The sequence below is a fragment of the Leptinotarsa decemlineata genome, unplaced genomic scaffold (assembly GCF_025532065.1).
Source record: "Leptinotarsa decemlineata unplaced genomic scaffold, Ldec_3_MD MMD2_tig00001719_RagTag_RagTag, whole genome shotgun sequence".
NCBI classification, from domain to species: Eukaryota; Metazoa; Arthropoda; class Insecta; order Coleoptera; family Chrysomelidae; genus Leptinotarsa; species Leptinotarsa decemlineata.
In genome coordinates this window covers 3615637-3643060 of record NW_027412569.1, presented here as the reverse complement: position 1 = coordinate 3643060, position 27424 = coordinate 3615637, and the positions used below count along the sequence as shown (strand labels likewise).

At 38.1% G+C, this 27424-nt stretch overlaps 1 protein-coding gene across 1 annotated transcript in view; it reads right to left on the bottom strand.

The window, feature by feature from the left end:
- The window catches only part of AcCoAS (Acetyl Coenzyme A synthase), a 60490-nt gene that overhangs the window by 5034 nt on the left and 28032 nt on the right, over nucleotides 1-27424 (bottom strand). Inside the window, exons 4-7 of the mRNA XM_023156405.2 lie at nucleotides 22165-22473; nucleotides 4559-4692; nucleotides 2572-2761; nucleotides 699-888 (exon numbers count right to left, since the gene is read on the bottom strand). Of these exons, the coding sequence (XP_023012173.2) occupies nucleotides 699-888; nucleotides 2572-2761; nucleotides 4559-4692; nucleotides 22165-22473 (823 nt within the window). The remainder of the gene's footprint in view (nucleotides 1-698; nucleotides 889-2571; nucleotides 2762-4558; nucleotides 4693-22164; nucleotides 22474-27424) is intronic.

Here is a 27424-nt window from a genome sequence, read left to right as displayed (position 1 = left end):
TCCATGGGAATCTAGTATCGTTAACACACCAGCTTCTCTTCGCTCTATGAAAAAGTATATTATTGAGGGAGGAATGAAATTATCAGGTGCAGCTTATAAAGACAGGCTGCCTATATACATGGACAAGTATAATAACCTGCAGTTTTCGAGAAAATTTTTCAGCTTGAAATGAAAGACTATTATGATAAGCATCCTTATGCCGCAATTAGATATTCAACTGTTAATTGAAAATATTCTAATTTTATTTTCTTCAACAAGTCCACGGTGAGCACAGTGTTGACATTGCTCGTTACTGTCCTCAGTTTTCAAGACTTACCTCAGATTATTTAATTTTTAATTACTTTAAGTTACCTATGGATCATTATTTGCTAAAGAACGAATACATATGTCTTTTAACTCAAATGAAAAATATTTCCTTATCTGTGAGTCTGAGTATTTTTTGACTGTTTATAAACTTGAAACCCAATTATCTCAGAGAGATAATTGAAAGGAATTTTTCATCATTGCAGTGGATCCTTCATTTGTTTCGAAGAAAAATTAACGCTGCAACATTTCGATTCAAATGATCTAAATAATCGGCACACTTATTCGATTTTCATTTTGAATCGATTGAAACAAGTTTAACTGAAATAAAGAAAAATTGTTTCCTCACGAATGGCACCTAAATTTGACATAATGTATTAGTCTTTTCAACCTACCATCCCCTGTGAAATAAAATCCTGGGAACTTCGAGAAGTAGGTCATTTCGTATCGATCGTGATCGTTGTACAGACTCCTCATCAAACCAGGCCATGGTCGGGGGAAAACCAGGTAACCTTCACCTTCTCCCTTTATTTCCTTTCCCCCTTCGTCTAACAGAGCGGGTTCAACGCCAAAGAATGGAAACGCCTGGAAAAAAATTTTAGTTCAAAAATAGTAAGTCACGTTATAAATATGAATAAATATGAACGGGTACTTTAATAACTTCCAACGGACATGTACCAACCATTTTTTTAAATAAGGTACCTACATAACTTCTGCAATAACTGTAAGTGAAGGTAAATCAAGTCATTCAACGAAATTTTCGTTGAACATTTTGGTCATAGTTTGAAAAATGAGGTACTGGCAAGGTTCGTCTCATTTCAAGACATTACCTCCGTTTTCAACTACTTGAGTTGTTATTGTATCTATGGAATCTATTTAAGGAAATTACAACCTGATTTGTGCTCAGGAAATTATTGATGTGTGACCAGAATAAAAGGGAAATTCACTCTACTCAACATAGATTTGAGGCATCTGTATAGTTTTCAATACAGTGGTTCCTAAAAATGCCTAGAATGCCTAGAATTTGTGAATTCTAACAACGTAGAATGGTGACGTATCCTTGGGCAATAAAAAATTTCAACTAAGTGAAGTTGAAATTTCCTGGTTCGTTGTCCAATATGATTCTAATATGATTTGAAATTCCTGAAAGAAAAAATGAAATTGAAATGAATAGCTGAAATTATCGATTATATTAAGCAATAAAACGTGAAATGAACTTAAAAAGAGATTTGAAACCAAGGTACTTCACGACGTTTCGATCTTTAGTATCCACAATCGTCTTCTGGTGATGATTGGACTATTCCTCCGGGAGATGGCTATTTATGGATCATTAGAACGCTTTCACCTATCTCATCTTTCCTCTCTCCGCTTCACTGGTTAACCGATTAACTGGAGTTTTTCATTTTCCCGTATGATTACAGGTTTCCATATAAAGCGTATCTCTACGTTAGCTTGGCTGAATGCTACTGTACAACATATATGCAGCTTCTTTGAACTTCCTCTTAAACCAGTGTTTCATTCTGTGAATGATCTCAGCTTGGAACCACTTGGCACTTGATGTTATATTGATGGGTCCAAGCATGCTCTGCTATTCCCGATTCGCTGGTTACTCCTCGCTGTGTGTTTCTCTTCTACTCGGCAAAACGAACTTTCAATGGGCTCTTAGTTTCACTGATATATAATTTGTCGCACTCACAGGGTATCTGGTGCAATTCTAAGAATCACAGTCCGCGTTTGCTGAGGCTGCCATGGATGGAGTTTCTGGATCTGAAGCGAGTTCAGATGTTGTACTTGGACCGAATACTTCTATTATTTCCAACAATCCTCTGACGTGGGGAAGGGCAAGCACTGGTTGTGACGGCTTCTCTTCCTTTTGAGGCTCTTGCTGTCTTCTAGCCAAAATCTGTTCCACCATCACTTTGGAGTAACCATTTCGTTGAAGATCTTTTTTGATGATGCCTAGTTCCTTTTCGAGACCTTCGGGCCCGAAATCACGGTCTACTAGAGTCTTGATGATTCCTCTGTTAGTCTCTCAGTCGATTGATGGTTGTTAGTTTCCTGGTTAAGAGACTGTCCCGTGCGAGTGGGATTTTGGTATACAGATGTTTCCCATTTAGTATCGTAACGTCGTGGAGTAACTTAGTTTGATTTTTTTTAATTATATTTTTGATTGTTCCATTTTAATTTTTTGCCTATTTTTTATTCTATTCTGATTTCATTTCAGACAATGACACTTCTAAACATAAGTGAAATTATTCTACAACTTACCGCTGCTCCAGGTTTCATGGGCGTTGCGCCTGGTAAAGGAGTCAAAACGTGTCCACCAGTTTCCGTTTGCCAGAAAGTATCGACTATTGAACATTTCTCATGACCCACTAGTGTGTAATACCACATCCAGGCCTCTGGATTTATTGGTTCTCCTACGGAACCTAATACTTTCAACGTAGATAAATCGTGCCTGAAAGGAAACAATTAGTACAATTCATCAACTCTAAACTTATTTTTTGGGATGAAATATATAAGACGGCTGTACCAATCTATATATGGAAAGCTATAAACATTGGCATAGGTGGTATATTACATATTCTTATCTTATTTGGGACACTTGTTATATTATTATTTAAAAAGTTATCAAGTTATCAAAGAACGTTACATATTCATTCATAAAGTGTTATTGATACGAAAATCAGATCAAAAACCACCTATTCACAACAGTTTTGACGACGAAGTGAATCAGAAAGATTATAAAAATCGAAAATAATCGAATAGAAAGTTCGAACAGAAATCAGAATCAATTTGATGACTTTGTTTCGAAGAGACACAGATGTATTGAGAAAATTCAAAAAATTTCAGAAATATTACTTTCCCGGCTAATACTACGATGGACATTGTATATTCGAATCGAAGCAAATGTCTCGGAGTATAAGTCGGAATAATCATCTTCTCACCATTTTGTATCTTTCCTCTACACCACCATCTGACTGATTTTCATTTCTATTATAGTTTTGGCATATTCAATATATTTTCCCCATTCGGAGATTTGTTCACGAAATGAAGTCAATATTCTCAAGAAATTTTGTCTTAGATAAAGGATTCGTATCAACGGTCAAGCTACGATGAAGTTAGTCGAGTCCCGGCACATTGTTGTCTTGATTGTATCTGCCCTGCACTGATGAGGTAAAACACCCCAAAACGTGAAAAACAAGAAGTATCTGCAAGACTTTTCTCCGTGGAGAAATTTACAGAAATATTTGTCGTATATAGTTCAATATCCATCGTGATATTAGCCAGGGACGTGGTTATTTTGCAGTAGGAATTGTCCAGATTCTATTGTGGAGGGTCGTTGTTACATCCCCATACCCCGATGAGGGGTAGAAAGAATGAACTTGAAATCCAAAAGTTTCAAGTTCAGCTATCAAGCAGAGCACATGAATATAGCAATTAGTATCTTGACGAAACGTCGTGATGATGTTAAGGACGAACGGATGTATACCCGAGATGACACATCCGTTCGTCTTTGATACAATCACGACTCTTCGGCAAGATCGCACTTGTCATATTCATGTGCTCTGCTTGGTAGCTGAACTTTTAAACATAAGTCGAAATATTCATTGATAATTATCTTCACGTTTAGTCAACACAGAAGTTTTTCTTACTGAATTTGAAGATAGTATTTATACATGTCTCTCTCTCACTCGAACAAAATATAATCCCTATTCAATTATTTATCAACTAATTAATTATAATTTATTGACTTTCATAGAAGAAATATAGAATTGTTTCAGGTTCTGCAAACTTTTGCAGACCAAAAAAACTTTCTGTTGGTGATGAAAACCCAAATTTGTAAAAAAAATTCAGATTTTTGTGTAGGAATAATCTTCAAATTTACCTAGAATCTGCTAATATACGTGTAAAAAGTGATAAGAAACTGATAGCAATTTGCCTTCATTGCAATTAGATATTGTCAAAATTTCAAAATCTTCCTATGTATACGATTACTTTTCCATAATATTTCATAAAATGAATCACAACGTTTTAATGTAGCATGCAATGTATTCTGAACATTGATCTATGAAAAATGCGTGACGACGGAATTTTAGTCAAAATATTAGGTCATTTGTTATCAAAAAAATATTGGCAAGAGACAATAGAGTTATGGCTTCAAGTATAACAATTAGAGATTGAATATTCAAAATAGGGCAGAATCGGACCAGAAATCTGTTCTTCCGTGAAATTGAGTAAACATTTGACTCACTTTTTGACTAGATCATCTTCAAACTTCATCAATGTTCTGATTGCTGTTGGGGCAGTATAAAACTGATTCACCTTGTACTTATCAGCTACTACCCAGAATCTGTCGTTCTTTGGATAAAATGGAGTGCCTTCATACTGAAAAAAAAACACACTCATCTACAGAAAATAGGTCAAAGACTATGGAATTATATCAATGGAACGGAACTTTTTTCTTGATGATAAAACTTACAAAAATATTTTATCCTTTTATCCTTATAATATAGAAATTGAAATATTTCGAAATCTGTTGGGGTAACGGTTCTATCATAAAATTAACCTTCGAAAAGTTTGATGTGACATTCAAATCATAATACAGTAATAATATACAGTGCGTCCATAGAACAACACATAAATTCATTATTAGCTTAACAATCCTTACTTCAGAATAATTTCGTTATTGCCTGTCTTTTTGAACGAACTGACTTTTACAAGTTGTATTATTGGAACAGAGTAGTAATGATACAAAAGAGGTTTTGAAAATTCAATTTATGTGCTGCGTCGCTAGAAATAATTTAGAATTAACATTATATCTCATAAGCTTTTGAAGTAACTCAGATTGGAAATTTCACGGCTTGAGGGCCTGCAGCTTGGCCATCAGTCACTTCAATAAAATAATACAATTGTCCAGACAGGCTCATATAATCCTAAAATTGTAAGAATTTCAATCTTTTCTGCCCTAAGAACTGGTGAATTTTTGGCAATATATCTTCTCATTAAATATAACTTTCGGATGTCAAAGTCCTTTTTAAAAATTAATTTTATTAACAAAAATTGATGTTAACAGTATGAGAGCAAAATTATAACTGAATTACAAAAGTATTCTTCCCATGAAGATAAGAATGCTTGCACATCAGTTTCCCAGAATCGCGAGATTCTGCTTCAGCATGGTCAGCGGTTCACATGGGAACGGGCGATATAATTCCTCCCCCCGAAGATTCAACGTAGGAGGGTCAGCGAGGAAGTTGAACCCTAGACATCTCGATATCTTGACTTGGTTTGGATGGTCCATTGGTTTTGCACCCTCTGAAGCCAATCTTCTTGTGCAGTAGGTACAAACAGATTGATACTAGGACCAAGTAGATAAACATCGTCCAAAAACTTGGGATATGTGCTACGTCTTTGAAAGATATAATCGGTTCGTTTTCCATTATTGCGGTTTTTATTGAATGAAGTTCGTCCAGGTTCAGGTCATCAAGTTGGATCCCTATTGATTTGGGTGGCTCTGGCTTCCCTTCTTCCAAGTCTGGTAAGATGATTGGTTCACTATTGGTAACTTGGTGATCGTTGGTTATGATTTGGTTGCCACAGGATAACTGGCATCCAATTGGAATGTCGAATAGATAACTTCCAGGTAGTAGGTTCTCGATTTCGTTCTGGTTCTGGCACTTGAGTTTGGTAGTTTGTTGAGCCGGTAGGAGGACAACCCATTTGTTTGAGTTGTCTAGTTGTCTAATGGCTGGTCTCGATAAATGTATGACAGTCTGCTTACAAGTGGAGGTGTTCTGGACATTGAGTAGCTGGATTTCGCATGGATTGTCTTCTGTCAGCTCTCTGATGTTGGTGGATGGGCAGATATAGGTTCGATGGGAGATCTCCAAACAAGGATCGCTCAAGAATGCATACAATTTTTCGTTTTTTTGACAAAATATTTGTTTTGAGGTATAACAGCCTTAAACTGACCCTTAGTTAATATCGGAATAGAAAATAGGTGATAGTAATCGAAATTTGATGGATGGGTAATTGGAATATGCAAGATATAGGTTATTCTGAAATTTGATATATAGCTTTTGAGGCTAATAATTTTTTCATAAAGCAAAGTATTCTCGAAACTTATTTCAATTGGTAGTTGGTCTTTCTCAACGATTTTATTCAATCTTTGCAGTTCTTTGAACAAATCTTTTGTTTTTATAATACTAGGATGAAGAATGTTCAGTCTAGAAAATTGTATTGAGTTTTCAACATCTTGCAAAATTGAATTTATGATTTCAAATGTATTGATTATCTGATTCAAAATGTCTTTAATAAACATAGAGTTTTCTTTATACGTTTGATTTTCAACAATTTTTGCTATTTGATTAATTTTTGATTCCAAAAGCCTTTCGTTATGTTTCACTTGCTGAACTGTACTATTGAACTGATCAATTAATGAGATTGAGAGTGAGTTTTGCTTTTTGATATTCGTTACTAGATTATTTTGATTATCTTGTAATTCTTTGATCAGGCGGTCATATTTTTCACCATCGTTGGAATCTAAATTTCCTGTGATCGACTTGAAAATGGATCCAATTCCGTTTATAAGACCGCGCTTTGTTCTAAGTGGATGTGGTAAAATATTGTTGAGTCTATCAGTCACCTCCTTTTCCGAAAATTCTAATATTTTTAAATAGTTAGATGTGTCCCATGAGTAGTCTTTGTGACTGCCTACAAGTGTCCTTACATTTTTTGAATGGAATTTCAGTTTATTTACCTCCACGATTATTGGATTTAAATCATAATAATGAATAAGTGAATATGCGTGCGTTTCGACTTTGGCTGTTCCAAGTTTGAGAGGAATAAGTCCTGGATTGTTCTTTAGGTTTTGTTTAGATATATTTTCCTGGAGTCCGAGAGTTCCAGATAATCTGAAAAATTAATCAATTTTTAATGGGAGATGGGTATTTTTTGAGGGGACGTTTTAAATTGTCCATGTGAATTTTTTGTTGGTTTTCTGTAGAAACTGTTTTCATTGTATGATCGACCGTTTTGATTTGAGTTGGTTTTTGAAATTTATTTGCATCCTTCTGCCTAATATGTTTTTTCACGTAAACTTTTTGTTTGGTTTTGAATACAATGGGATCATCGCGTTTTTTATTTTCTCGTTCTACTATCTTTTCCTTTTGCTTTATTAGATCCGAGTTTATTTTGGAATAGAGGAGTTTCGATCGTTCCTTGTGATCATTGGTGTAATCATTTAGTAATTTCCGATCAATATCAATATTGAAAGGATCATTGTTGAAATGTGACCACTTATGATGTCAATTGGCTTGAGTTTTGTGACCGAATGTATAGAGTGGTTGTATGCCAAAATTGCGTACAACATTTTCATTTTTGGAGGGGTTTTCAAAAATCCTCTAGTGTTGAGTAGACGAATGTGTTCTAGAATGGTAGAATGGAACCGTTCTATCATTCCATTGGATTGAGGATGGTGTGGTGATGTGAAATGAACTTCGACTTTGTGTAAAGCCAGGAGTTCCGAAATGAGAAAGTTATTGAATTCGGTACCGTTGTCAACGATAATTCGTTTGGGGATACCATGATGAGAAAAAAATTGAATGAGGTTGTCGGCTATTTCCGTACCTGTCAAGGAGTTGACTAGGTATGCCTGTGCGTACTTTGAAAAACTGTCTATGATTGTGAGGAATTTTCTACTTTCGATAGTGAATGTATCCATATGTACGATTTCGAAAGGTTTGGTTGCTGTAGGGGTGATGTTGAGCTTCATTTTGATGGGGTTTCGCTCATATTTGCTTTGTTGGCAAATAAGGCATTGATTAATATATGTTTGAATGGTTTCTTTTATGTTCGGCCAGTAATGTTTTTCCTTAATTCTTGCGAAAGTTTCGTCAACACCGCGGTGGTTTGACTTACCTTCATGGTGGTTTTTGATAATTTCTTGAACGTCTTCTTTTTTTTAACGTCCAGAAGCTTTTTGGTACACCTTTTGAATTTTATAGAGGGCCACTTGAAATATTTTTGAATTGTTGCCGAAAATGGTTCATAAAGTTCGGGGTTTTCAAAATAGACATGGTACTGCACTCTGGGGCGACATATTCTTTGATAAAATTCAAAATATCGTTTTCTGTATTATTTTGCGATATTGTACATGAATTCTCATCTTTTTCTCGAACAGAATGGTAGTTTTAGGTTTGGCCGGAGAATGGAGAACTGAGCTTATAATCAACTGATTGAGCCCTAGGTTCACGGCACACTGCGCTATTGGAATTGTTACAACAGGGTTCTGTTCAGCATTTGAGTGAATGGTGTCATCTTCAAGGTTTCGCGTTCTGGTAGGGTTCATCTTCTATTTGTTCGATATTAGGTTGCAATGGTGAAGAAATGTCATTTCTTCCATTACCTGTGGAAGGTAGTTCATTGTCTTCGTGTATTCTGGGTTCTGGTAGGGTTCATCTCCTGTACGTTCGGTATCAGGTTGAACTTGTAAAGAAAGATTGTCATTTTCTGTGTGACTTTCGGAGGTAACTCGTTGTCCGTATTATTTACATGCATTTCGTTAGGAGGAATCATGATGGGGGAATATTCAGTGTCCAGATTGGGTTCTCCGATCATCAAAATATCGGAAGAGGGTTGATAATCCGGGGTTTCAAGGCAACGACTTACTGGGTTTCCTTGACCACTGAAAGTGACACCTTGATTTGTTAGACGTTGTGATTCGTCTAGTATGTCATCCAATTCCTCCCAAAGGTTTTGGTGTCCTTAGTGTGGATTTCGACACGGGATAAAGCATCGGCGTTGGTGTTCAACTTGCCTTTTTTGTAGATTATGGTATAATCGTATTCCTCTAGTTTGATCCGCCATCTCAGCAATTTTGAGTTGGGGTCCTTCAGAGAGAATAACCACTGAAGGGTTTGTGGTCAGTGACTATATTGAACTTTCGTCCAAAGAGATATGGGCGGAAGTATTGGTAGCCCATACGATCGCGAGAAGCTCTTTCTCAATGACTGAGTAATTTTGCTCAGAGTCATTCAGGGTCCGAGATGCGTATGCAACTGGAAGGTCTTGGCCTATAGGGCCTTGAGAAAGGACAGCTCCTAGGGCGAATTTACTTGCGTCCGTGGTGAGATTAAAAGGTTTAGAAAAGTCGGGGTACTGCAAAATCGGATCATTGATTAACAGGTTTTTGCAGGTATTGAAACATTCCAAAACTCTGCATTATGTTCAATTTTTGCGCCTTTCTTCAGGCATTTGGTTAATGGTTTCGTTAGTCTAGCGAAATTATTGATAAAGCGTCGATAGTAACCTAACAAACCCAAGAATCCTTTGATCTGTTTGGTGGTTTTTGGGACGGGGAAATTTTTGATGGCTGTGATTTTATCTGGATTCGGCTTGACACCTTCGGGAGTCACGACGTGTCCCAGATAGGCTACTTCCTTTCGTAGGAATTCCGATTTATCCAGCTGAATTTTGAAGTTTGAGCTTCTCAGCCTGTTGAAGACAGATTTAAGGCTCTCAAGGTGTTCTTGGAGGGAAGTCGAGAAGATAATAATATCGTCGAGGTATACCAAGCACTTTTCGTTCTGGATACCACGAAGGATATTATCCATTACGCGCTGAAAGGTAGCTGGCGCGTTTTTCAAACCAAATGGCATTCTCAGGTACTCATAATGGCCATGTTCCGTATTGAAAGCTGTTTTTTCAATATCGTCCTCTTCCATTTCAATTTGATGGAAGCCACTGGCCAGGTCGAGTGTTGTGAAATACTGGCATTTTCCCAGTTTGTCCAGAAGATCTGTGATGTTAGGTAAAGGGTATTTGTCATCTATCGTTTTCTCATTGAGCTTGCGATAGTCAACAACAACCCTCCATTTTTGCTTCCCAGAAGCATCGACCTTTTTGGGTACCACCCAAATAGGCGATGACCAAGGAGAATTGCTTGGCCGAATAATTTTCTGGTCGAGCATTTTTTTGATCTGATTTTCGACTTCTTGCTTGTGTATGAATGGGTACCGGTATGATTTTGTATACACCGGTATTTCATCAGATGTTCTAATTTGGTGCTTTACACGGCTCGTAAAAGTCAGCGGGGTATTTTCATAATAAAATATGTCAGAGAATTCTTTGCACAGCGAAAGTATCTTAGATCTTTCCTCGTCATTCAAATGGTCACATCGAATTTTTGAAAAATCTAAATTTTGCTTAGGGGAATCATCAAAATTATGAAAATCGATTTTTTGAATTTCGTTCTTATCAAATTTTTCAACAGCGATTGGTTCTGAAAAATTCAGGGTTACTGGTTTGGTGGTGTTGTTCAAGATAGTAGTGAGAGCTCTACCTTTATTTGCAACAGTAAGACACTCTGGCAATTCACAATTATGGAAGCGTTGGTGAGGTATTATTATTTCACCATTCTGAATTGATGTTTTGACCTGTATCACTTGCTCAGATCTTGGAGCAATCGTAATTAAATTGAGATCGCTTTTTGTTTTTTGAAACTTCAGTTTTATTTTCGCATAAGGAGTGATAAGATAGCCATTACCAAAATCTAGGTTAGCTTGTAAAAGTTTTAAATTGTCAAGACCAATTAATCCTTTGAAAATGTCATGAAATTTGAAAAGGAAAATTTTAAATGTTTTTGTTGTGGCAAATTGAATAATTTTGAAGCGGGCATAGATGCGCTATATTTATGAGCTGATTTTTGGAAAACTGTGGAAACAATAAACGGGTCGTATTTAATTAGATTTGGAAACAGTTTTTGAGCAATTTCTGGATCTATAAAAGATTTCGTGGAGCCTGAATCAATGAGAAATTTTGCGTCATATTCCGGAAATGTTATATATGATAATTCGCTAGAACTAGAATTATTGAAAGAAATGATTTGCGGAACTAGGTTTGATTGTTCGTGGTTGGCATTTCCTGAAAATTTACCTCGGAATTGTCAAAGTTACTTTCCTGATTTTCATTTTCGCAGTATAGAATTCGTCATAATGTTCGTTATAATCTTCTTCAGCGTAATATTCGTGTTCGCTATAATTTGGTTCATTTTGAGTGTCACTAACTACCGTATTAAATAATTCCTCTGATATAAAATTTCTTTGGGGTTGGTTTTGAAATGAGTTTGAGGGACCTGATCGATAATTAGGGGCGTTTCTTGTCGAAACACTCATTGGTACTGGTTTATTTGTTTGATATGTATTTCTGGTGGATACACTCATGGGTGTAGGTTTTGTGAAGTTCTGATTCTGATTGGGCCTGAAAACATTTCTGTTTTGAAATGGTTGTCTAAAAACTTGCGCGTTGGTAAAGAATTTTTGGGGTGGCTTGGTGCTCGTGGCTGAATTGGTATTGGTTGTGAAGGAAATTGATTTTGCTGTCTGAAAAAGTTATTTGGTGTACTATAATTATTGACAGGAGAAGAATTTGGCTGTCTGATCTGAATTGGTGTTCTAGAAGGTTGAAAGTTTGGTCTAAATGTATTCTTATTTGAGAAATTTTGGAAGTAATGTACATTGTCTTCCTGTAAAACAAACTGCAATGCTTCACTGAGAGATTTGGGTTGCATACAACGTATTGTAGTACCCAAGGGTTCCTTGAGCCCAGAAAGAAAGGTTTTCAATGCCAAATTGCTATATAAATCTCTTTTACACCTTTTAGATTCTTGTGTGATTTCGTGAACGTCGATATAATTGCACAATAGGTTCAATATATTTAAACACCTATCATAGAACTGTTGAGGCTTTTCATTAGGGGATTGCCTAAGCATAACCATGTCTCTGTTTAGGCAAGTTTCATCCCTTTGATCGGCAAAGTTTCTGGTTAATGTATCTTTGAGTTCTCTCCAATTTGAAACATTCTGTATATTGGCTACTACTTTAGCATTGCCTGATAATTTTGAAATGAGACAGTTCAGCAAATAAACATTTTGAAAGCTTGTCGGCTCAGCCACATTATAAAAAGTATTAATTATTGAATCACAAACTGCTAGATATCTATTTAAATCATTAGGGTTGCCGTCGAATTCAGGCACACACCTAAGGTATTCTGAGTTGAATTGATTAGCCATTATTATATTTGAACTACTAGAAGAATTAGGCAAAGAAACTGAAGAGTCAGCTGAAGGGTTTTCGTTATTCAAATTTAACTTTCCAAGAATTTGAGATAAGTTATCAATAGACATTTAAAAATTACGACTTACATTAAAATTGTAAGAACTTTGAGCATCCTTTATAAGGTAGACGACTGGTTCCTCGATTTTTGATTTCCAGAAAGACTTCCTTGCGAGACTGGACGATTCTGTTCCACTCCCCGATGATCTGCCTGTTGAGGGTAGCTAAAGGTCCACGATGGATTGGGTTTCTTGAGGTTTGAAGAGCCACTCCTTCACAAACACCTCCACAAGACAAAAACAACAAGTTCGATACCCGATAAATCGTTGAAACGAAAACTGCACGTTCGATACGTTCAATTTCGAGTATCCTACCGACTGCGCCAAATATAACTTTCGGATGTCAAAGTCCTTTTTTAAAAATTAATTTTATTAACAAAAATTGATGTTAACAGTATGAGAGCAAAATTATAACTGAATTACAAAAGTATTCTTCCCATGAAGATAAGAATGCTTGCACATCAGTTTCCCAGAATCGCGAGATTCTGCTTCAGCATGGTCAGCGGTTCACATGGGAACGGGCGATATAATTCATTATTCTCTTTGAAACTATGTTGTAAAGCCTATTTGAAAGATAAAGAAAATATTTACATTATTGTGAAATTTCAATCTTTTTCTTGAAGGTTTACGGTTTGGGCCTTCGGTGGGTTTTCCCAAATACCCATTTATAATATATGAAAGGTACAGGCCCAGCCGGCCGCTTGGCTTCTCCTGTCACTCTTGAATTTTGTATCGCCTTACGCTAGTTGCACACACACCGATATTGGACGGCCGACTTTGTACCGGTCGTCCAAATTCCAATAGTGAAGCACATGTGGGAACGGGACCTTGCACACACGCCGACCGGTGATCGTCGCCGGTAAAATACCGGTGAGCAGCCGTCCACTGCCACTGTATCGCCGGCAGTACCGGGAAGTAGTGGCGTACATGACTAAATACACTCTTGTATACTCACCGGTTTTTTACCGACCATTCCAGTCTCGAATGCTCGGTGAAATTGTAGTTACTACGCATTAACTTCGTTTTGGTAGTGCGTGCTAATTACGACAACAAAGCAACTGATTGTTTGACCGATAAAGATTCGGTGAGTATGCAAGCACCCGCTACCAATAAAATATCGGCCGATTTTATACTGGCCGTCCAAAATCGGTGTGTGTGCAACTAGCGTAACGCGTAACGGATTTTTATCGGTCAAACAATCAGTTGATTTGTTGTCGTAATTAGCCCGCACTACCAAAACGAAGTTAATGCATAGTAACTACAATTTCACCGAGCATTCGAGACTGGAATGGTCGGTAAAAACGGTGAGTATGCAAGAGTGTATTTAGTTATGTACGCCACTACTTCCCGGTACTGCCGGCGATTCAGTGGCAGTGGACGGCTGCTCACCGGTATTTTACCGGCGACGATCACCGGTCGGCGGGTGTGCCAGGTCTTGTTCCCACATATGGTTCACTATTGGAATTTGGACGACCGGTACAAAATCGGCCGTCCAAAATCGGTGTGTGTGCAACTAGCGTTAGAGTATATTAATTGCTCATATTTTCAATTTGTTACAAGTTTTACTAGACTTGTGCGTAACCGTCCCATGAAGTCACTTCACAATTCTTATGCACAATTGTCGGTTTTCGAATAAAATATAATTAATAAGCTAATCGTGAGTGGATCATTACAACTTATATAATTTGTTGAGTTACTGTTATTTCTACAGGTTTTAGTGTCATGTCATATTTTCTGTTCAAAGCGAACTCGTATAGCCATTGAACTGTCATATTTTGCCTTAATGGCCTTACTCAAAGAACGGATGAATTGAACCTGTCGAACTTCGCGCGATCAAACAGATATATCATGTTAGGTTAGGTCCAAAGTGAGTGGGTTTTTTTCGACCCTCCACCGCAACCCGAAAGGGTTTATTGTGCCTCACCCCTACACACACTTTCAAGTCACATGGTAAGAGTTCGGCTCTGATGAACTCTAAAAACCTGATTTAGTTCACAACGGGGCAGCCACAAAGTATATTCTTTGCTGTTTCATCATTTTCCAAACAGAGGCAACACACACTGTGTTCCAACAGTCCGAGTCTCTGTATATGATGATTAAAATGGCAGTGATCTGAAATTACGCCTGTTGGACATCGTAGTTCATCCCTACTGAAGTCCTACAACTGTTTGGTATCAAGCTTTCAAGGGTGGATGAACGCCTTGGAGTGAGCCAATTCTGAAAGATTCTGTCAGAAGTCCATACATCTTCTAACCATTCAGATGTCCAATCTTTGACAAAGCCTAAAGCGATGCCAATCGCAGGTTCTGGTCCAATGAAGCTGCTTGCAGCACCCTCCTTTGGAAGGGAGTCAGCAGCCTCATTGCCTTCCAGGCCAGTATGGTCAGGAATCCAGACCAGACACAATTTGTTACGTTTTCCTATCGACAAGAGTCGCTTTTGGCCATTTGCTACCAATTTAGACGTTGCCTGGTAGGAGCCAAGAGCTTCAACGCCACTTGACTGTCCGAGAATATTTTTATTTGACTTGTGTTTGTAGTTGGATTCTTCCAATCTCTTCGCACACAATTCAATAGCGTAAATATCCGCTTGAAACACAATCGCATAGGTTCCTAGGCAGGTTGATATATTTGTCCTGGGTCTGCGAGTGAAAACACCTGCACCAGAACCGGAAAGTGACCCATCTGTGAACCAGCAACTATCTGCTCTTAACATTTCCTCTTCCCGGAGAATGCAGTCCTCTCTGCTCGGGAACAGTACTTTATTAGGCAGTTCATAGTTGTATCATATAAGTCATGTGAGTCAAGAGGAATCCAAGCTCTTTCTCTCTTCGTTTGTGGCAGAATTGGAACAGGGGTATAAACAGTTCAGGAATGTTACTTGCATCAAGTTCCTTCAAAAATATTTGGCATCAGTTTACTTTTCAAAAATTTTCCTGGGAAATTCTTCTTCATGACTTCATGACCCAAATCATCGTAAAATATTTTTGGAATAAATTGAACACATTTTAAATTTTGTGAGGTTATGCTCAAATCCATGGTTCACTCAAATATTGCCACTCATCTAATGATATCTCTCAGGTTATCAACAGTATTTCGGTTTATTTCCCCATCACCAGGAAACGAACTATTTGGTCAGAATAAAAGTGGATCAAGGTCGAAATCGTCTACCAAAATCGTGTTCCTTATCAATTCCAGAACTGTTGAGGTGTTGCCTCAGCTTGAAAAGTAACACAGTGCTACATACGTAGTAAATATGTTTTAGTGCATACGGGAATTCATATGTAATGACAATCAAAAGGCATACATCAAAAGAGATCCGAGGAAAGTTCCGGTGGAGACAAATTAAAAGGCGGATGGGGTTCAAGGTGATTTCCTACATTCCATAGTAAGTTATTTACGGATTTTCAAATATTTGAACTCAACGAATGAAAAGTTAATGAATGCAGACCTATTAACATCGAGAATATTTGGAATATTCATGTGCAACTTTCGTCACAAGTAACAATTGATACAGATATTTGTAACTATGTAGAAATGAATTGACTTTATATATGGTTAGGTGCCAAAATTATGTGCTATTGTTTGGTAGAAATATAAGATTTTCCATACAATAAATGAATCTTTAGCGAAATCTCTACGTTTTTGTTTCTGCTTGATCAAGCTCAGCTCAGCTAGTCATTGTTTTTCTTAGGCTGCACCTATATTGAATCCGTATTTCTCCCGACCCGATGTGGGACGACCATCAGACGCTCCGCGGTCCGATGCCGTCCGTTGTAACTGCCTACACTGGACCCGATAGGTTAACAGTTGAAGTTGTGTTTTGGGGGTAATTATGAGTGACTCTGAAGATGATTATTTGTGGTGGCTTGTACAAGAAAAGAATGTTCTCCTCAATAAGAGACGTATAGGTGCATCAGTTTAATGAAGATCAATCTGAAGGGGAATTTTTCAAAACTTCTCTACTTATAAGAAACTACCCGGATAAATTTAAGAACCACCATCGAATGACTATGGAAACGTTTAACTATATTCTTGAAAGCATAAAAACGACATAACTGGCCAGTCTAACTTCAGAGCATGCATCAGCCCTTTTACCAGTAATTGGTCCCCAATAATCTCCCATAGTTTAGGCTTAATATCACTATTATGGTAATCCTTGCTTCGCTGGTCACGCAAGCGAGGCTCACCTCTCAAAAGAATCATCAAAAACTTTTTATCAATTTTATTATTCATTATTATACCACTCTGTCGGAATAAAAGATCGGACTGAAAACAAACACTTTTGATTTGACTACTCGTCGGTAACTAATCGGTAGTGATCGTTTATTGTCGTATCGGACTACTCTTTCCAATGAAGATACCTACTTTAAAACGTAAGTGTTTGTTTTTCTTCCGATGTCGTCCGATGGTCGTCCCACATCGGGTCGGGAGAAATTCGGATTCAATATAGATGCAGCCTTGACGTACCTCGCTCCCACTATTTCACAATTTTCATGGAGGCTCTGAAAAATCACGAAGGGATTTCTCATACGGCGACACTTCTTGCTATTGAATCTTCCATAAAGCTTATAACCTCTGGTTTTCCATTTTCACATCTCCCATATTTTTTTAACCTTGCTAATGCTTCACATTCACATAGCACGTGTAGTGCGGTTTATTCCTCATCCTGCCAGAACTTACGTCAGGCCAGTCCCTTCACGAACTTTCTCACCTGCCTCATTCCTGGAAGCTTGTTACACCAATGTAGACATTTGGCTTGATAGATATCTTTATATTTGTCTTCACCAGCCCACAAAAGTGTTCCGGACCTATTATGGCGGCTTTTGACGCACCTTTACGGGTTGAAGTATTCGCTTCCGCATTGCCCTTATATCTTTCGTTTCTGGGTATCCAGTCTAGAATATTGTGAGAATCTAGCTCATTGAGTGCGCTAAGACAGCTCCCTACAAGTCGCGAAAAGAGCCTAGGAGCTCAGCGTCAGCTACCTGGCTGTCAAAGGAAATGACAATAGTCTTGTTCCAAACCTTCTTTCTGGGAAAGTCTCCTACGTAGTGTTTGTTAACAGCAACTTCTGCCTGAAACACTTGCGTTCTGTTCGAGGCTGATAGCAATTCTTGTTTTCGCTCTGGCTCCGTATGAGCCGGATCCTACTTCTACTAGGATGTTTGAGCTGTTTCTGAACTTTTTCCGCTTTAAATGGTGGCCTTCATTTCGTTGTACAACTTCATGTTTTCTTTCTCGTGCGACTGGCTTATTGGAGTTGGTTTCTACATCAGCCTGTGTATCATCATTGAGGCTCCTCTTCAAATATGGATATGTATTGGTGAAAGGCCAAGGAGAACCTCGAGAGCTGCAGTTGGGGTGATCCTCATGGTTTTTGTGACACTCAGGTATGCCAACTATTAAATGAAATTCACCTAGTCGTCAGCCGTGTCTTTGTTCGTGTCCACCATACTCGTATGTTATAATAAGTATAACAACCCTAGTATATAACCATAGTGTAATTTTAAGATTCAGTCCCCAGTTTGTTCCGCACAATCTTCGACAGATTCTCAAGGCCATCGTGGCCGTATGGGCTGTTTTTTGGAGGTGAAGATTCCACGTAAGTCTATGATCGAAAGTCACCCCCAAGTATTTGACTCCGGTGGCAAATGGATTCACCGCTTCGTTGAGTATCGTTGGTTTCAGTCCACTGGTTACTTTTTTTTGTGAGAGATTATTATACTCACACAACCTCTCGACTATATTGAGAGCCTCCTGCGTGCGTTCTGATATAACTCTGGCAAATTTGCCCTTTCTGACTACCGACAGATTGTCCGCATATCCTAGGCAACGAAAGCCTTCTTCTGATAGCTTCCTGAGGAGGTCGTTTGCTAACCTAACCTAACCTAACAAAATTTTTGATGTCACTGATTAATTCTCTCCTAGTAGATATTTTCCATAAAAAGTTGACCATATATTAGAATATATAATGAATACTTATGAATATTTACATACAATACTCGTGAAAATGAATTTATTAAGTATGTATAAATGAAATAAGTATTTGCGATGAATAAATATCTGCTAGAAGTTTTGTGGTGGCCGTGGTAGTGGACAAACGTGCTAACAACGTCCGTCCACAAAGAAGGTGCGCCGATGCCATGTGCTATCGTGGGGTTTCGTATTGTACTGTGTGAGTCCTTTGTGGTAATTCTTGAAATGTGTAAGAGTCTTTCATTCACGCCGATATTCAGGCCGGAGTGGTTCGGATAGCCACATATAGGGGGCTGTATATGTGAAAAAAAATGAAAAGGTCTCCCTTCGAGCAAGACCACAGTACCCCCCGACGAAGCGTTTGTCAATCTAGATAGGAAGATCCTGACCAAATGCGTTCGAGTGGGAAGCAACGGCCACTAATAACCTACTAGTTATTACAGGAGCGTATTCACGGTTTCGCTTTGAAGGCACCAATATCCAATATAAGTTGTAGAGCTGAAGGAGCAATTTTCCTTACCAGACTGTGGTAGAAGATTTTAGTAATAACTGGAACACTTGTCCATGCTTTCAGAAAACAATTTCTTTTGAGAAATTAAACTAATCAACAGAAAGTTTCGCGTCCCGTAAAAATTATTCAAAAGTTCACATAGGTCTTTACACTGGTGTAAACCTCGAAGTACGAATGCAAATGTGCAGTGATGCAAATGAACCCAGGCTTGTGTTTGATAAACCCTACAAAATACAAATAAAACAGATGCTACAAATGCAATACGCATATATACAGACGGCTCAAAAACCAAAGGAGGCTCAGGATGTGGAGTGTACTCCAGATCACTGAGTGGATTAAGGATTAAGTGGGAAATGGGAAAAATAACAGCGTGGTCCAAACACAACTGGCTGGTATCTCAATCGCCACAAAAGAAATAACCAGAAAAGAAATTTCTGCAAAAACATAATCTGCACTGATAGCAGACAAGCCCTATTACCCTTGAACAGACAACGTGTTACCTCAGGGCTAGTAGGTACTAGAGTGCCCCCAAGTACTAGAGTCAGAGCATCGGTAGATAATAACATTTTCCTGAGGTGGGTTAAGGGGCACGACAGAGTGGCGGGGGGTCACTGTCTCTCTCTTATGGGTGTTTGACAGTCCTCCGGTGCAGACCACACGGCACTCACCCAGTAAAGTTATCGGTCAACTACCCTATCCCGCATCTGCGGGTAACAGGCGTTGGCCGATTTCAAGCTAGATGTGTGGTAGAGGTGTCTCGCAAGAGCCCTCGGCGGTTACTCATCCAACGCTGGAAAGGTAGCTTTCCTAACATGAGTGCCCCTTGGGGTAACGTAAGTGTATGCGGTGCAGACCACACGGCGTACACCCAAAAGTCGTTGATGAACCGCCCTATCCCGCACCTATACGGGTAATGGGCGCGACATCTTCGACATATGATGTGTGGTAGAGGATGCTCGTGAGAGTCCTCGACGGTTACTCATCAAACGTTGGAAAGGGAACTTTCCTAACATGAGTTCTAGGGGGGAGGTGAGTGCCCGCTCGCGGCTGGAGGCTAGTGAGCCTCATCTCCAACTGGCGTTGGCCTCTTAGGGGCAGCGGCTCCGCTAGCGGGTAAAGGGATACAGGGCTGCGGTAATCCATTCATGGGTGCATTGCAGCCCCATTATGAGGCACTGGACGGCTTATGCTGTTCCGTGATCCTCGCCTGCTTCTGTACGGATCCAAGCGTTCGAGGTGTCGGGGCTTGCGGTCCTTCTGGGCTCTAGTATCCGAGTCTAGCCTTGGAGGGCACCAAGGCAGACGCTTGAGGTGTCGGAACCCGGATGGACGGAGCTACTAGTATCCGAGGTTAGGACCCCGGCCGGCCACTTCCGGGACCATATTCCCAATTGATTTGGCATGGCTGGCGGGGGCAGGTGTGCGACGCGAGCACTCTCTGGCGAAAGAAGAGCGTAGTTAACTTGTACGAACGTTCGGTCGAACGCTGCCGATGGTCCTGTCTCTTGGTTAGCCACACTAAGTAGATGTAAGGAAGCAATTCCGGGTTCGGTGAGCGGGAGGAAGCCCTGCGAAATCCTGTTGGTGTGGGGTGAGGGGCGGTACCCGCAAGGATTTCCCGAAAATCCACCACTCCACGCCCGATCGCATCCATTGCCAGGGTACGTCTGGGGGGCCTAACCGGCCCCCCAGGCCCCCCGGTGCGGTCGTAACTATGACTCTCTTAATGGCTCTTATGGCTCTCTTGGCTAAAGAGACGCATTGCCGTCTCTTTAGCCAAGTAAGCGGCTGGACTAAGAATTTTAGGACCCGGTAGGACTTACGGCCTGATGACTTCGACAATTGCGGAACCAGCCAAACGTCACAACCATGCTGAATCAAAGGATGCAATCTTGCCAAAATCACCCTGGGCGACCCTGGGAAGCTGGCGCCGAAAAAATATCTGGCGATGACTAGGAAAAATCTACGCTTAACAGTAGGATTTCTGACTGGCCACTGTCAGCTAAGGAAACACCTTCATAATATGGGGCTAGTGGACACACCTCTATGCAGGATGTGTGAACAGGAAGATGAGACTGTCAGGCATGTCCTGTGTGAGTGCCCGGAGTTATCGTCAATAAGAGAGTGTGTGTTCGGCGAGTCTTCGCCTACACCTGCCGATATAAAGGAGATGTCTCCCGGAGACGTGTCCACCTTCCTGGAAAGTACAGGATGGACGATGACCTAGGAGGACAACTCATTGAGAGGATGTACAATGGGTCACATGTGGCGCAACAATATTGAGTAGATACAGCGTTATCACGGTACTTTAAAGATTTATCATTATAAATAATGACTGTTAAACATTTACATATTCAAAGCTTTTTCGAAGTCAATTACTACTCTTATCTGTTCCAATGAGTTTCCCAACTTCTATTTTATTATCACGAAAAGAGATACTAATCATTTGTTCGAGTGGTTTTATAACGCTTCTTGATGAAAGTTAATCTATATAAAACCCATTGAAGTACAGATGACATGAAAATTAATGGAAAATATAAATCAGAAACTCTCAAATGAAATGAGATTTTGTAAAAACAATTTGTGAAAACAAAAAATGTGACTTCAAATATGACAGAACTGACAGATACTTGATAAAATCCACTATAACGCATTCAAAATACACACTTCAATATGAGATTTCCACTAGATAAAACCGCGAAACTTGTTTCGCTATACAATAGTATCTTCGGGCGTTACAATTCGTTTCTTGAACGTTAAATGATATAGAAGTAATAGTTACTCTACGTGAAGGTTACCACAACATTTGTCTATAGGCAAAAACTTATTCTTGATGTACACCTTTTATTGTCTACCTTAAAAAAAAAACCAAGCGTAACTCTTATTTTTATTATCTACAGATACGGTACAAAAAGGCCCCTGGTTGATGTTGATATGATATTTAGTAATGTTATTGACTACGAGAACAAAAATAAGACAAATCTGGAATGACTTTTTTGATGTATTTGACAAATTATAAAAAATGTATTTCTATAAAATTATAAATAAGCAAACACAACCTCTGAAGCCTGAAAATTCTTTATATCACAAAAATTTGGTCTGAGTGTTTCAACCATCCACTGTATCACAAGTTATTCTAATGGAGGAGAATAGCCTATTGATTCAAATATTTCAATATAAATAATAAATGGAAGACTTACCAATACTGAAGTGGCAGCATTAGCCAACGGACCATACACGACGTAGGTATGCCCAGTAATCCAACCTATATCGGCAGTACACCAATAAACGTCATTAGGTTTGTAATCGAAGACGTATTTAAAAGTTGTTGCGGCATATATCATATAACCTCCGGTCGTATGTAGAACCCCCTTAGGTTTCCCCGTAGACCCGCTTGTGTACAACATGAAGAGAGGATCTTCGGCTTCCATCCATTCTGGGTAACAGCTGGTTGACGCTTGTGGAACTACGTCGTCCCAGAATATGTCTCTTCCAATCGTCATAGGAGTCTTAAAATTGAACATTCACGTTTACTAAGATCTTCAGTCAAATAAAAAGAATCTATGAATTGGGATAACATGTGCATTTTGGGCATCCAAGATGAAATACTTGGAATAAAGAAACAGTGACTCGGTTTGAATGATCATTTGTACAAATATACCGCCCAATTTCAATTACTGTGCTAGCCTACTATTGTGCTTGATGCAAATTGCATATCTCCATTGAAGAATGAGGGAATGAAGACTACGCCCCATGAGGACTTTGCTGTTAGTACTGAACTGGATTTCTGTCAAGAATATCCACGACTATCCCATAAGAAACAATCGTGAATTACATGTTTCTCGTATCTATCATTCCTTAATTCATAAAGGTCTTTTGGAATACAATTATCTTTCCAGCAAGAGACAATCAAAGTACTTTTTCAGAAATTTTAAAATGTGAACTGATGGATCACTTGAAAGCAAAATTATCATAGGATATCTTTTTATGACTAGCTAGTGTTGCTTTGAATTGCTTTAAATCATATATAGAATTATCATACAGTGGGGGGGCCCGAAAACAAAACAGTTCGAATATCTAATATCTCCAAAACACATGTTTTCTGAAAAAAAAAGGCAAAAGCACGTCGATTTGTAATCCAAGAGGAACATCTTTCTATCATAACCTCAACAGTCACATCTCTCCCCCCCCCCCCTCGGTCACTATCACCCAAACAATTCGAATAGAGAAAGAAGTAAGTGTGACAACATCATTAAAAAGGTATAATTTCATGAGGAATCAGGCCATGTCAATTTTCGGTACCTTATTTTCTATTTTTGGCGTCCTCTTGCGGAAAAATAAACTGTTCCGTATTCCAAATTATGATACTTCATTTGCAATTTGATATAAATTCGGTGACAGTGCATTATGGAATTTTTTTAAGGAATAAAACAAAACGTCGGCTCCACAATGGCGGACAAGATTTGTAATTATGGTGCGATTTGATCCAAAGTTGATGAGTGGTGGTTTTCAGGGTCGGAAATTATGATCTGTTTGTCAATGCAAAAACAAACAATATGATGGCTCTAAGATGGCGGACGAAATTTGTAATTATGATCCGATTCGAATCAAAATTATTATGTGGGAATTTTCAGGGTAGAAAATTATGATTGTTTTATACGATACAAAAAACAAGATGGTGAACGATATTTGGAATTGTGGTTCGATTCGATTCAAAATTGGCATATGGGGGTTTTACAAGTTTCCAGTATGACTGAAAAGAATCAATTGAATTGAAAAAAAAACTTTTATACAAATGCGCTGGAAAGAAAATTATATATATATATTTTTTGATGTGTGACGTAATGTGCCAATTTGAAAAGTTAGGTATTCAAATTGTATGAGTGACCAAGGGGTGAGGAGAGAGGTATAACAGTTGAGGTTACGACAGGAAGATGTCACCCTTGGATTTGAAATCGACGTGTTTTTACATTATTGTCACAACACATTTGTTTTGAAGAATTCGTTTTCGTTGCCAGGTCGAATCATACCATAATCACAAAATTCTTCCTACCCTGAAATCCCCACATACTACTTTTGATTCGAGTCCGACCATAATTACAAATTTCGTCCGCCATCTTGGAGCCACCATATTGTTTTTTGCATTGACAAACAAATCATAGTTTTCGGCCCTGAAAACCACCACTGATCAATTTTGAATCAAATCAGATCATAATTACAAATTTTATCCGCCACTGTGGAGTCGCCATTTTGTTTTTTTCCTCCAGAAAAATTTCATTATGCATTGTCAACGAATTTATATCAAATTAGCTTTCAAATTAAGTATCATAATATGTAATATGCGAGATGGCTTCAATATAGAAAGTTAGGTAGCGAAAATTGACGTGGACGAATTCTTATGAAATTATCTTTTTAATGGTGTGTCACACTTACTACTTTCCTCATTCAAACTGTTTGGGTGATAGTGACCGAGGGGTGGGGGGAGAGGTATGACAATTAAGGTTATGAAAGAAATATTTCCTCATTAGATTACAAATCGACGTCTTTTAGCATTTTTTTTTCTCAGAAAACATGTGTTTTGAAGATATTCGATCTGATTCTTTTTCGGTGTCCCACCCTGTATATTGTCCCTTTAGTCACTATCCTGTAAATCGTGAATGAAAGTCGGGATGCCTATTCAAATACAGATTTATAATTATCATGTTATAAAGTTTTGATAAGTATAAATTTGATACGTATTAAATGAATGTAATTTGTTACGATAGAGATAACAGGTTGTTTTTATGTTTCCGATGAAGATAAATTAAACAATGAGTTTTCAAGTTTCCACTAATACATATGTGCTTATAGGTACTTTGTTGAATCATTTCATTATTTAGAGAGTCTCTTTTTAATCAGGTACGTGCTATTTCTCACCAGCATCAAAATTACTACTTCAGGAACAGAAAAAACTTCATGACATGCGAGAGAAGTTTTTGCAGGAAAATTAACATCAATAGTACATCATTCATAATCAGCGTAACTGTCAACAAGTCTTTTAATCGAGTCTCATAGTCTAATCTAGTCATAGTCTAATTCAGAAGTCAAACCTGCATCCAACTTCAGCTAAGGTCAGCTAATAGATCCCCAGATAATCTTCAGCAACACCTAAGGTATACCCGATGTATTTTAGTCGTAGATGGGTCTATATTGGAACCAAAAAAAGGATTGTTAGATCTCGACCTCCACAAACATAACGACAAATCAGTAGCAGCCAAAATATTCATGGTTATCAATGAATATTGAAAAAAGTCAAAAATGACATACAGTCTGGCTACTCGTACGTAGCGAGACATGAATCAGGTCTATTGAACTAACCAATAGCAACAAAGTTCGAATTTTCTCACAAAAAAGGGTTTTTTCCTTCGTGTTGGAAGATTGCTCGTGTTCAGACTATTCCCAAAAGGGCAAGAAAAATCTTCCAAATAACTATAGATCAGTCGCTTTGCTATAAGTGACATCAAAAATAATGGAGAAAGCCATAAACCACCGTATTCTTAAATATTTGAAAGACTTTAACATCTTGAGCGATCATCAATATGGCTTTCGGAAACAAAGATCAACAGGCGAACTTCTATCGCATGTCACCTATATTTGGAGTAATGCAATCAAGAAACATGGAGAGTCAATAACTAGTGTCCGACCGAAACTGGTTTTTACGACCGAAACGAAACCGAAAACGAATTTCGGCAACGGTCTCAGTTTCGGCCGAAACTGAAATTTCCTTACAAGGATTATGTTTTGGGGGAAAATTGAAGAAAAATTTATTATAATCAGTAAGTCTTTATTGTTTTATCTTTAAATCATAACGTCTTCGACATTAGAATCAACATAACAAACCCTTATTTAAGAAAAAATAATACTTAAAATAGGTCATTCAAATCAGTCATTCAAAGTAGAACTCATGTGAATGATATCTGATTTTTATTCCACAACAAATGTTTGAAATACAAACTGAGTAGAGAAAAGTATCTTCTGTATAATTCAGTGTTCATATAGAAGTATTTGTTTCGAAATAATTTTTTTCTTTTGTGTAATTCAATGTTTATATGAAAGAAGCTGTTTCAGGAGGAATTTCTTTCAGTTTGTTTCTGAAAGTTACTTCTTTGCATGATCTACACATCCATGTATAGAGTTACTTATTTTCAAATTGATTACTTCCTTCCTTCCTTTGGAAGATTCCCTCATCCCTTTTTTTGTATCAAGATGGAGTAGTAGAAAGTCAAAAACTTTTTTTCCCAATTATTCAAGTTGTTACCTACTATCACAATAGGTATTTAATATTTACGTAACAAAAAAAAAAATCAGTATAATTCAGTGTTCATATAGAAGTATTTGTTTCGAAATAATTTTTTTCTTTCGTGTAATTCAATGTTTATATGAAAGTAGCTGTTTCAGGAGGACTTTCTTTCAGTTTGTGTCTAAAAGTTACTTCTTTGCATGATCTACACATCCATGTATAGAGTTACTTATTTTCAAATTGATTACTTCCTTCCTTCCTTTGGAAGATTCCCTCATTCCTTTTTTTGTATCAAGATGGAGTAGTAGAAAGCCAAAAACTTTCTTTCCCAATCATTCAAGTTGTTACCTACTATCACAATAGGTATTTAATATTTATGTAACAAACAAAGTAAATCACAAAGTAATTCACGAGTCACGACATGATTAGACATGTGGACGCGGCAAAATGTCTTCGTCGCTTGTATGAAATTCAACGAGCCGAACATGACCGATCACAGCGCGGGAACTCCCGAATGCGGTTTCGGTTTCGGTCGTAGTTTCGGCAGGTTTGCCGCCGAAACCGAAACTAAACGGAAACCAGTTTTTTTGCCGAAACTCGACCGAAACCGAAACCTAAACCGAACTTTCGGTCGGACACTGTTGCGCTTGATATTTCTAAGGCCTTTGACCCTATGTGGTATGAGGGTTTTCTGGATCAATATTGTCTTCAATTCTCCTTTTATTGTATATTAACGACTTATTGAAAACAACATATATTGTTTTTTTGACGATACCACACTTGACTCCTCATTCCATTTGGATTCCAGGACATCGGCTACAGATGCACTTTTCACCGACAGCAGGAAGTTGCATATCCCAATGGGGATCTAGAAGTGATTTCGAAGTGGGGTGAAAGTAACAAGGTTCAATTCAATGCCACAGAAACCCAGGCATCGGTTTTCTCCAGAAAAATAAATGTCTCCGAACCGGACTCACTTTTGTTGAGAAAACTTCTACAGACTAAAGTGTACTATTATATCAATACATTTTTTGATGACTCTCTTCAATAGATTTCACCACCAAGTAAAGAAATAGAAAAGAAAATCAATATTTTTTTAGAATGTTAAGTACTCAGTTTCAATATGCAATATGCAAATGCAAACGCAATATGCAATATGCAAACTTTCGTTTGATTAAAAA